The sequence below is a fragment of the Capricornis sumatraensis genome, chromosome 6, assembly GCF_032405125.1.
Source record: "Capricornis sumatraensis isolate serow.1 chromosome 6, serow.2, whole genome shotgun sequence".
Classification (NCBI taxonomy): Eukaryota; Metazoa; Chordata; class Mammalia; order Artiodactyla; family Bovidae; genus Capricornis; species Capricornis sumatraensis.
The window spans coordinates 56,698,606-56,710,853 of NC_091074.1; the positions used below are offsets into that span (position 1 = coordinate 56,698,606).

Genomic DNA, 12,248 nt, shown 5'->3' on the forward strand with positions numbered 1-12,248 from the left:
AAGTGCCGATTCATAATAGTTTTTAACACTCATCTCATGGTTCTCATGTGAATGTCTAGGAATGGAAATAAAAAAAATATAGCCATGCAAAGTCTATAAGCATGACTAAAGTTCAATATCAAACATTTCCTAATTATCCCCGTTTAGAATATATAACTATGGCTTAAAAACCCAATAAACAAGTGGAAAGTCTCCCTCTGTACATGGCTTTTATTATTTACATAATACAATATAGCATCAATGCTGAATAGCATGATTATGTGCAATACATAAATATGTACTATCTGTACACATCTGCAAATCTAACTTTAGAACTAAGGTACATAAAATTGAAAGCAAAACTGAATGCCTTAAGAATAAAAGTAAAAACTAAGACTGAACACTGCAATAAATCAGAAGTAGTGCCTCGTGTACATACTTAAAACTATTTACAGATGAAAACAGGCATTACCACGACACTAATCTAACTATACTCATTTATATATAAAAAACACAAGTTTCATACATCACAAAAAACCTTCCATTATAACACAGAAGTGATATTACCAGACAAGCATCAGTGAAGTATACTGCCTCTTCTAGTTGTTATTGTACAATGCTGTAGATAATGCAGCCCATGCAATACACCCAAGAACACTAGAGTCCTACACCCAAGTACAATTAATATAAAGCAGCCCTCTGCAAGTGGTGCTGGATACCACTAAGAAGTCTACTGCAGCCATGTTGGTTATGATTTTCCATGCAGAAGGGTACAGTTACATTAAGAACTGAAGTCTTTAAAAAAGCTTTAAACATTCTTTCTTGAACCAAAACATTCAACAAAATATGCACATGAAAAATTAACTATTCAGATACCTTTGCAAACTTAAAATTCAGATGCATGTTACTCCATAGAGCTGCTGTGTGTGATAACCAAACGTAGTTTTAATTTCTTCTTGTAAATAAATTAATCCTAGTGCAGTTTTGTTCTACACATTTTTAGCAATGAGAGTAATGCAGACACTGTCTGGTGCAGGCCAGCATAGTAAGCTTCAAAGATAGCTCAAGACCCTGTTGGCTTGATGCATTTTACTCTTTAACCAGTTAAACAATGTGTACCTTTCACAGAATGTCTTGACAGTTTTTAGAACACCAATTAACCAGGCTTACATATGGCACCAAACACTGGTTTCATGGAAAGGTCTGATTCTTTTTATAGCTTTCCTCCTGCTTCCAAGGAACATGTGGAAATTAACAGGGTGAAGTTTAACTATGGTAGAAGTAGACTGCCAGTCCTTTTCTGGTGTACCATTTCTTTAAAAAAATACAGGCACATAACACTAGCCAAAGATTATACCTTGATTACATTTCCAAAGGCAGATATGCTGCAAACATGCAGAAAGGTATTTCACTTATTTTGTTTGGCACGAAGGAACTAAATTTTGTCCTTATTATCTGTGTATTTCAATTTGCTGTGCAGATTTTCATCCAATTTTATTCAGGGGAGGGCATATACATTTTGTAGGGCTGTATCTATCCAATTCTGCCTGTAACAAACACCCAAACATCCTAAAATATCAATTATAAGACAGACAAGTGTAAAGTAAAACTCTGGAGAACATCAAAGGAAAATGGCCATGCATCTGCTCTTTAATGTTTTCCTACGGTATATTAAAATAAAAACAAATTATCAGTCTCTTCACAAGTAGTAATTTATATTCTCTGAATTTTTTCAGCCACAACAACTGGATTCTCTTTTCTGATTTTTGCTGCAGCTTCTGCTTTGTAATCATATGGACAGTTGTGCTTGTCAGAGTAACGGTGAAGTCCACAAAATAAATTTCCACATCGGCAGTCAAACCCTGTACATATAAAGAGAAGCAGAGTTATTTAGGAACTTAAAGCAATTAGAAGAAACAAAGCACACGTCAATATAGGAAAGGAACCAGATTTTCATGACTCTCTGTAATATTAAACCAATTGTCATTTTAAATTGTGAAAAGTGTTTTCAACCTCTTCTGACATGGTGAGAAATACAAGTAACTATCTTCCATAAACTCTGGTCGATATCAAACACAGTAGAAAAATCACAAAGCTCTGGAGTCAGACTGAACCGGATTTAAATTCTAGTCCTACTGTATACTGACTAATAATGTTTCTGCACGTGAAAACTAGAAGACAACCACATACAGTTCTGAGATTTAAACAATTAAAAAGTATCCAAAACATTCTGTGTCTGACTCAAAGCAGGTGATTACTGTTTAGTTCAACTACCTCTCCCCTAGAAGAACAAAGGAAAAAGTCAAAAGAGATGAAATTTTTACTAATCCTATAAAGGAAAATAATTCAGAAGGCCTGAAGTCAGGAAAGGGTTTCCTAGGATTAGAGAGACCAATGGAAAGCAAACTCAACTTCTGCTCACTGTCCCCTTTCCAGTCTACTGTGGAAACTTCCTGTTCTTGAGAGTTGGGTGTTTTATGTTTAAGACTAATTTTGAACTGTGGTCTTGGAGGACTCTTCAGAGTCCCTTGGACTGCAAGGAGATCCAACTGGTCCATTCTTAAGTTCAGCCCTGGGATTTCTTTGGAAGGAATGATGCTAAAGCTCAAACTCCAGTACTTTGGCCACCTCATGCCAAGAGTTGACTCACTGGAAAAGACTCTGATGCTGGGAGGGATTGGGGGTAGGAGGAGAAGGGGACGACAGAGGATGAGATGGCTGGATGGCATCACTGACTCGATGGACATGAGTCTGAGTGAACTCCGGAGTTGGTGATGTACAGGGAGTCCTGGCATGCTGTGACTCATGGGGTCACGAAGAGTCAGACACAACTGAGCGACTGAACTGAACTGAATTCCATAGGGAGTAACCAGGAGCTGTTGAATACCTGTAAGGCCAACTTTCTTTCTGCACATGAAACACCTGTTCTTCTTTGGTTTGGGCAACTCAGGAGCTTTTTCTTCACTTTGAGAAGTACTGGGCTGAGAAACTGAAGGACTGGGCTGAGTGACAACTGAAAAAACAAGGGTAAAAATTAGAAGTTTGTCAACTGTTTGGCTGACAATTATCTAGTAAGTCAAAAACAGTAAGACTCTTCATGAAAATGTTTAAACTGGTCTTGAAAGAAAACATATAACATGTATTTAAAATAGAATCTTTTACTTTTTTATCACTCCACTTAAATTCCATTAAACTCACTTTAGGACTGGGAAACAAAATCCTAATTCTAGGTTTTAAAGACCTGAGAGATGTGGTCATCTGCTTAGTTTCCACACTGCAAATACCTAAATGCAATCTTCTTAATTAGGGCAGATTCAAATTCATTACTACTCAGTAAATAAGGCTGCCAACTTCTGAGGTACTTAGCTATAAAGTCATTTTGTTTTTATACTGAAAAGTTAAAAGAAAAACTGTAGATAAACCCAGTAAATTTTGACAAGTAAAACCCAAATCATTAACCTCTAGCTCAGACTCTAAAATTTCACAATTATTGTATCATTTTAAGAAGTCCTTTATATTGTCTTATGCAGGAAACATGGAAGTCTTTAAAAAAAAAGAAAAAAACCTTCTTTTGAAGATTAGCAAACACTGTCTTTAGGACAATATACCTGTGAAGCTTAAGGATTCCATAGGCAAAACAAGAATTTTTACAGCATAGCTTTAACTTACTTCGTGATACTTAATGAGAGATATGACCTACTTTTAAAAGTCCGTTTCTCCAGATAAAAGGGATCTAAGTTTTAAGTTCACTCAAGACATCAACAGAATTTGTCAATATAAAGATAAAATTGCAGATAACTGTGAGTTCATATTACCTCCAGGTTATTTAAAACAAAATTTAATTCTACCTTTATAAAATTAATATTAATCCAAATCCCAAGAACAGAAAATTGATGCATAAAATACTAGAATTACTGCCTAAAGAATAGGCCAGCATTAATACTATCAGCATAAATCCAAACTCTATAGCAAACCAACTGGTTTAATAACAACTTACTGAAATTCTCTCCAAATTTAGAATTCATTTACATTAGTGATATATCCAATGAAATTAACAGTATAATATTAGACCACTGGTAATATTCTAGCTATTACTTATTCCTAACAATCTACCATGGCAACCCTAATGTATTTTTGTGATGGTATAATGGAAGGACAGTCTGTGGAATAGTCTAGGGGAGGTGACAGCCATTTTCCTGGCTACACCTGAAAACTGGACAGTGGTTCTTAAAACATACACAAGACTTTGGTGGGGGTGCGAGTAGTTAAGGAAAGAAAAATGATACAGAACAGTCAGAGCAGCAAAGTGCATTCAGGTGAAGAAATAATAAATGCACAGAAATAGTGACAGATCTAATCCAAAAGAGTACTGTTTCAAGATTTTGTTTTTTTAAAAAACAGAAACAGATGAAACGGGACAACACTAATTTGGTCAGTTTTTCATCATAAGGATGGAACTTTAAAATACCAAATATGGAATCAACCACCCAACATAAAAATTTTCACCTTAGCTTTATCAATCAAGAATTATATGGTTCACATAAACTTGGCTATGTAACATTAGCAAAAGCAAGCTTCCAAAGCAGATTACATATCCAACGCTTTTTTCTCACTAAAGGTTTTAACACTGTGTCCCAGTCAACACTATACCAGGAAATAATAAATTGATCAAATCAACTGTGTGCACCACCACAGAGTATACAAATCACCGTTCCAGGGTCTAGCAATGAAAAGTAAAAAAGTCGACCTGACAACAGAGCACAACCAGAAGTGCTTTCTTTAATGTTAAGTTCAGCATAGACTCAGTCACTATTTAATGAAAACCAAAATGCCATTCCACACTGAGTTTTAAACTCCCATAGGGATCCCACACTTCAACTTGAAAGCTTCAGTGTTCAATATGTTCTTTTGTCTGAGTATTTCCTGCAGTATTGACAATATCCAAGACTAAAGAGTTAACACTTTTGATTATTTTTTCTCCATGGCTTTGCAATTCAAATTTCTTCTGTTCATGAACAATACCTTTCTTCTTTAATGTTTAGATACTTCTAAAATGTAGTGGTAACCTACCTTTTAAATTCATTAAATTCTTGACATTTCCAGCCTTCACATGATAAAGTTTGCTGATTTATAGGTGCAAAGGTAACGGGGGATGGGCAGAGAAGAGATAAAGAATCAGATAAAAAGCATACCTGGCTCTGACACCTCTGTTTTCGGGGTAGTTACTTTGTCCTCTCTTGAAATGCTCATTTCTGTCATTTGCTGAGTTACAGGCAAGGCAGCCACAGGCATATTTCTATATGAGTTCAAGGAAACATTTTTTAAGATGTTAAGGGTACTTCTTGGTGAGATAGTAGTTGTCAGTTCAACATATATATGTAGCATGATCCAATGGAGCTAAATACTCTAAAAAGGATGCCCAGCACAAATGTCTGAGAATAAGGAGAGCGATCTGATAAATGGCTCATCAATTCAAGCCTGCATATTTGTATAGGTTACAGTGTTCCATCAGAGCCAACTAGAAATATTAAGCTGTGCCTGTAATTTAAGGGCAAAAGAGACAACTTTGCCAGAATGCCTTATGTAGCAGCACAATAATCTGTAGGGCCTCATTCTCTATAATCTTCACACCTCAATTACAAGAAAAAGCACAGCATTCTCAACACAGTATCCTTTAGGCTACTCAGCAGCAGTGCTTTATTATACACATCTTTACTCAATGACCCACAAGATCATATATTAAAGGACACTGGAATCCCCAATTGTGCAACACATGTAGGTATCTAATATATTAACATCCTTATTATAATGTAATATATATGTTGTAACACACCATTATTATTTATTAACATTCATAATTATGTCAGTCATCTTTATTTCCTCCATGCATTATAAATACTCAGGAATGTTTAATTGTACCTTGATTTTTCAGATGTGCTGCCAGCAGCACCTTCACAGTTGTTTAAACTAGCGTCTGCTCTTTGTACAGATGCAGAATCTGAGGTAGGACTATTGGAACCACTAGCTGTCCCTGTTTAAAAAAAGGACTGGTAAGAAATGAAGCAACAGTAGAAACACTCATTATCAAAACTATTAATAAGTAACAAATACTTGCATTTAATTAGGTTAGTGACTTAAGCACTTTTTCACTGTGCCGCAGAATCTTACACTTAAGTGATATCCAAACAAAAAATATAAATAAAGTCATAGCCAATAAAACCTCAAAAAGGGAAAAGAAAAAGCTAGAAGATGCTTGTAGATGTCACTCATTCCTCATACAGTCTTTCCAAGAACTTGGTTGTTGCTTGAAGTTTCAAGCTTTTCTCAGGTCTTCTCTCCTTGGACTTTCAGCAATGATTCTCAGTCTGAGGCCCCAATTCTTGGTTGTATATTTTGCAGCCACCAGTTCTTCAAATGTGTTATTTCTTGGAAACAACTTACCCATTGGGCTCATTCTGCCACTATTCTGCTGCCTCTGAAGATGTTCTTTGTAGCAAACAGAACACATTCCATTTGTCCTAGGATTTCCATAAAAGCCACATCCTGTACTACACAGCATGGGCCCTGGGGTCTGGTTAGTCTCCTGTGCCATTTTTCTGCTACAAACAGAACAAAATAAAAATTTTAGAAACCAGAATTTAGTGGGAAAAAAAAAAAGAAAACCCACACAATCACTAAATTAGTACCATAGTCATCGTTTATCTTTGTCATTTCTAATCACTGCGTTTGTCTCTAACAAAGGCCTAAATTGTGTTATTAATCTTTAAAATTGGCTAAATTATGAATGTTTTGTTGCCTTTATAAAAGTACGTGAAAGGAACTGTTTTAGCTTGATAAACAATCATCTATCATGACTTTACATTTTTAGGACAAAAAATTCTACCATTAAACATTAAAATTTCACCTGTCACTGTTTAATTCCTGAAAAGGTCACCCTTCCATTGTTTAATTCTTTATAAACACAAAATTATGTTTAAATCAATTTTTCTAACTGGTATCACTTTTTGTTCTACACTACAGGCAGATCCTTTCAAATCATCAAAATTAACTGACTCTTCATAGCTACTAGTGGTTCTTTAAACTAGTAGTATATGGAAGCAGCTCTAAAGGTTTCTTAAAACACCTGAACATACTGGGCCCTTGTAATTAATTCAATTCTGCTGCAGGGCAGAGCATGGGTACTCTTAAAATGCTTCAACACCTGAAGCATATAGGACACTGAAAAGAGAGCTGGTAGATCATCTAGCTCTTCCTGTTGCCCTAGCACCAAACAGTGAAGCTCTTAAAGAATTCAGAGGTCAGTTGCCTAAGAAATTTCTTTTGTTCTACATTTGACATGTGAAATCTGGGTCTAAGTATACTTTAAAGCCAGTGCCTAGAAACCTGCAAAGCACAAATTATCAGCCACAGATTTCTTAACCAACAGCTCTATTAAAACTTATAACAAGCGTTTGTCTTCCTCATGCCAGAAAATAATGAAACTTTTCCAAACTCAATTTCAAGATAGCAAAGTAAAGCAATATACACAATCTTTAATAATGGTTAATATTCAATGCTAGGTTACCAAAAAGAACTTAATATAACCTTGCTATTCCAGAAGCCTTCTTAAAATTAACACAAATACAGTAATGTTTTGCTAAATTTAGTAAAATTTGCTGAGTTAACAGAACATAAATATTTAAGAAAAAAATTTTAAAACCCTGGAAGGTTTCCTTGTCACCTAAAATTGTGTATGAATGTACAGAAAGCATATTTGGGCATTTTATCAAAGGGAGATTGTGTGTAATAATTGTGTGTAATAATTCTGTGTACCTAAATGTTAACAATAGAGGTGACTTACAAGTTATGAACATTTCAGGTGCATATAGCAAAGTACTTCCAACTAGAGCTTGTTACTTCCTAGAATTTCATGTTGCTTTTTTCCAACCAGCACAAACTAAGATACTCTCTTTAGGGAGTTATCATAAAGTATTAACAAGTACTAACCAAAATTTCACAAAGGAAGAGGACTAACCAAATTTGATGTGTCCTGAATCCTGACAATTATTCTCCCAACCATTTAAATGATAGTAATCTTTCCCTTTGTGAGCAAAAAGACGTATTTCAAGCTTGAAAATATTTCAAGCCAATGAAGCTTGCATGGAAATTGACCAATATTTGCAACTTACTTCAGACAACAGTACTAATTTAGTTAACACTATCTCTTTAAATAGTAAGTGGAATTCAGCTGACTCATTTTGGAGCCGGGTAGTGTAAACATTTCAACATTACTTAGGAAGTTTATTGATAAACACTTTCAGCTGAGTTTTTTAAGAGTTTGAGTATAATGTGCAAAAAAAATGCATTGTGCATTTATTTGCATGTCCACCATGCAAAATATGTGAATCTTTGCCCTATGCAAAAAGGAGGGCCACTCCTGGAAGTCCTCTTAAGAATTATGCTTAGCTTACCTGCTATATTAACTTTTGCTATCATCTGTCAAGTGGCTTAAAGAGTATACTGGCCTAAAAGTCAACTTACAGTAATATTAACCTGATTCTAAAAATCTTTTGTTTGTATAAATGCGGGTGGGGATCTTAACCTAATGATTTCACATGCAAAGTATTCCAACTTTCTTCAGAAAAACACATCTACCTTCAATTTACCATAAATAGCCTCCAAACTGAGACACAGGAGATAACAGGGTATTAGCCTTACACATGGCATCTCATCTTGTAGACTTTTCTCCCCCTAGAAAGGCAGCTTTTAAATGCCATCACAAGTGCACAGCTTGCCTTAATATTTCTCAGAAGCTTAGATCACATGGGCGGGCGCTTCAGCCTGTCACAAGGCTGCAATGTGACAGGCTGAGCTGGATGGAGGCTCTCACATAAAGCCTAGTCAACAGGGGCCTCTGAAATCAGCTTCTATTTATATCTCAGAGGCTGCCAACTCCTACACAACCCCAAGAACTAAAGATGCAGCACTTGTATATCTAATACAAGCAAACAACAAAAAGATGCCATTAGGGTTGTTAGTTTTTTCTGAGGTAGGGAAGGAGAACAATCTCAAATCAGAAATGCAAGCATCACCAAAAACTCAGACACAACGGTCAGAGTTGTTTTATAAAACCCAAGCACAACGAAGAGAGCACAAAGATAGAAACAACCCTCCTGTTTAGTGGCAGTTTTTAGGTGGGTGTGGGGAATAAGTTGCCCTATTTGTATAAGTTTACCTATTTGTATTTTAGAAAAAAATACAATACCATTATTACTTAGCATCTTTAATAAAGTTGTTAGAAACCTGAGCATTCATTGTGTCAGCTCTATCAAATATAGGATGAACTGTACCTGTGTGTATATATACTTTACAGTTTGCGGCCTCCTCTAATTCATAGCTAAAAACCAAAACCCCAAAAGACAGAAGCATGTAACTGAACAATTCTCCAGCCTCAAACATAAATAAAAAAGGCTTTTACAACTATGTGAATTTAGTTCTCTCAGGTGCACAAGACGTTAAGAATGGTCACCTTACCCGGAGTTGAGACTGGAGTTCTAGTCTCTAATCTACCTCTAACTAAGCCAGTGACCTTGGGCAAGCCCTTACTCTCCAGATCTTCGTTCCCTCTTGCCAAATGGAGAAGATTACTGTGATTTTAAAGGCTCCTTTTCAGGCTTAATACAGAGCCTGAGAGAGAGAGAGAAAATAGGGACGATTAAAACATCTCTAGAGGGGGACATTTTTAGAAGAAAACTTGAAAAAATAAAATTTCAGTATTTTCACCAATTCAGTTCTGAATCCCTACTTTAAAAATAAGGAGTAAAATATTCATTTAATTTTTTAAGAAAGTCTGTAAATCACCCAAAGGCCAAGTTAAAGAACAGCGGCTCTATGACCTATATACTACTACTGTGTCTTAGACCAGATTAATAGGAAACATTTAGTCAATAAAGATAACCCTGGTCTTTCACAGATCCACGGAGTGCGTGCAAAGAAAGCAAAAAATTTCACGTTCATCAGCCTAAATGCACGAAACAAAGGGGAAGGTGCTCCATTTCCTTCATGAAAAGGATCTCCGGCGAGAAATGCAGCAACCTCGGTAAAACCGAACCACCACGGATAAGTCCCTATCGCCCAACGTTCCAGGAAATTTTAAAACAAGTTCGAATCCCACTGGTCCTCCACCCTTACCCCCATGCCCTTCCAAGCAGAGGCCTCGTTCAGGAAAGCCCAGCAGGGCCTTCTCCAAAAACCACTGAGTCATGCAGAACAGCAGTTCCGTAGGCCAAGCAGGCCTCTCACCCTGCCGGTCCCTCGCCGACCCCCGGCCCCGAAAGGGTCGGAGGAGGAGGCGGAGAAGGGGGGTGCGGCGGGCAAGGGGTTGGGGGCGCGGCCGTCGCCACCGCCTCTTTGTCTTTCCCGGTTCGGCGGCCCAGGCGGGACGCCACCGCAGAAGGCGGCCGGGATGGATTTGAGCGAGGCCCGGAACTCGAATCTCCCAGAGGCCGCACGCCGGGCATTTTTTCTCCGACCGTGAGTGTGCGAGCGAGTCCGGGACACAGGGAACCGGCCTCCGGTCACGACGACAGGATGCCGCCTCCGTCTTTGTGCTTCCTGAGCTGGTAGGCGGGCTCCCCTCCCCCTGACGCCGCCATCCGTGGGCCGCTCGGGCTTCGCCGGCTCGCGGCGCCTAGTCCCCCACTCCCACCCACGGCCCGGCACCAGCAGCCGGGCGCCTTCCCCTAGCCCCGTGCTACTTACTCTTCGACTGCGGGAGCCGGGCTCTCGCACGACGCCGGCGAAGTGGGGACCGGGCCGAGCCCTCTGGGAGGGGCGAGCCGGAAGCCCTAGAGCCGCCGCCGCGGGCTGGAGCCGCAGGCGGAGGTGGCGCCGCCGCCGCCGCGGGGTCCTCCTTTGTTCCCGCAGCAGCCCCGAGCGTGGCCGGGACACGCCGGAGCTCGGGAAGTGGGGGGAGGGCAGCGATGGGGGAAGCGGCGGAGGAGGAGGGGGCGGAGGGAATAGAACAGAAGGCCGCAGCGGCTAAGGCTGCTCGCTGCGCTCGCCCGTCGTCGCTTCACACCTCCACCGGCCGCGAGTTTGGCTGACTCCAAGCACGAGCGGGGCACGCGCAGCTAAGCCCGGGGACCGCAAGGGGCCGCGAATTGCGCTCTCTGTCGCTTCGCTACCGCCGGGGAAGCTGTGCAGCTCCCAGAACGACGAGCCCCAAACGGTGATGCAGGCAGGTCCGCGCTCCGGCCGACTGAGGCGTTCTCTCCGCCCCGCGATGGAAAGAGAGAGGGGGCGGGGCCTGTGCGTCAGCGAAAACCCCGACGGCGGCGGCGGCGGCGGGGAGCGCCTTGACGTCACGTGCCCGACGCTGCGCCTCTGCCTTCAGTCACCCGGCCGGGGAGGCGGGGCTGAGCCTGACCGCGTTGCTGTTGCGCGGAGCCTAGTTACTGGCCCGGCTGCCGGCTCCAGGGTGGAGCTGGAAAGAAATAGTCCTGTGGAGGATGCGTTTCTATTTTTAGCCCGATTGTCCGCCCTAAGCTTTTTGCCTTCCGATTTTCTCAGTCAAGCCCGCTTTTCGCCCTCTGAGTTCTTACTCTTTGTCTAGCGTCTTTGGCAGACATTTCCCTTTCTTCCTTATTCTTCCTCCTCACCCACCCATCCAGAACGAGTTCAAAGGATTTGGTTCGAGATGAGAAAATAGACCGCTCTTTGCTTCTGGGTCTTCCCGCCTGTTTATGAAGCTCCCAAGTCCAGTTCCCTCACACCCCTTTCGATTCTAAAGTCCAACCTGAGCATTGCCCTGATGCTACCGGGAAGGAGTGGGGCAAGGCGGCGCTCGCTCGCTTCCTCGCTCGCCCAAGGTCACGGGTGGTTGTGCAGAGTCAGGAAGGGCTCGCCGGACTGGCTGCCAGCCCTCGGCCCTGGCGTCACGGTTCTGAACAAACTGTTTTGGCCAGCATGTAAAATCCCTGGAAATCGTCTATTCCAGCAAAGCCTCGTGAACTGGGAAAGCACCAAATGTTCTACTCTAGAAATGAAGCTAAGGGACAAACAAGCTAGACCTGAGGGAGAGATCAATAAGGAGACACTGTAAGAGGAAGTTCAAGAGGGGGCAATTCAGAAATGAGGCACATGCTCCGACTAGTTTGAAAGGGCGAGTTAACCAAAAACACTGAGAACCTTTTCAAAGCACCAACAAAAACCCCATTTGCAGCTGGCCTCGCCAGGTGACTTTTGTTCAACTCAAAAAACAAACTTAGGAAGACAGAAAGGACTTATGA

General features: G+C 40.5%; 1 protein-coding gene across 2 annotated transcripts; it reads right to left on the minus strand.

Annotated features, from left to right (window-relative positions):
- Positions 1-207: 207 nt before the first annotated feature.
- Positions 208-11,191, minus strand: ZFAND5 (zinc finger AN1-type containing 5). 2 transcript variants are annotated; one of them, XM_068973866.1, is made up of 6 exons: positions 10,720-11,191; positions 6,421-6,578; positions 5,899-6,010; positions 5,172-5,275; positions 2,867-2,992; positions 208-1,841 (listed from the first exon to the last, which is right to left on the minus strand). In XM_068973866.1, exons 2-6 carry the CDS (start codon positions 6,569-6,571, stop codon positions 1,693-1,695), a joined length of 642 nt encoding a protein of 213 aa, XP_068829967.1. In that variant the 5' UTR covers positions 6,572-6,578; positions 10,720-11,191; the 3' UTR covers positions 208-1,692. The 2 variants fall into 2 exon arrangements, with proteins under 2 accessions (XP_068829967.1, XP_068829968.1); XM_068973867.1 differs by lacking the exon at positions 10,720-11,191 and having other exon boundaries at positions 6,421-8,126.
- Between the last annotated feature and the right edge of the window lie 1,057 nt (positions 11,192-12,248).

Coding starts and splice junctions, on each gene's coding strand:
- ZFAND5 (XM_068973866.1), bottom strand. CDS start 6,571: ATGGCACAGGAGACTAACCAGACCCCAGGGCCCATGCTGTGTAGTACA. Junction 6,011..6,420: donor TGGCAGAATGAGCCCAATGG/GTAAGTTGTTTC, acceptor TTTTTTAAACAG/GGACAGCTAGTGGTTCCAAT. Junction 1,842..2,866: donor AAAGAAAGTTGGCCTTACAG/GTATTCAACAGC, acceptor TTATATGTACAG/GGTTTGACTGCCGATGTGGA.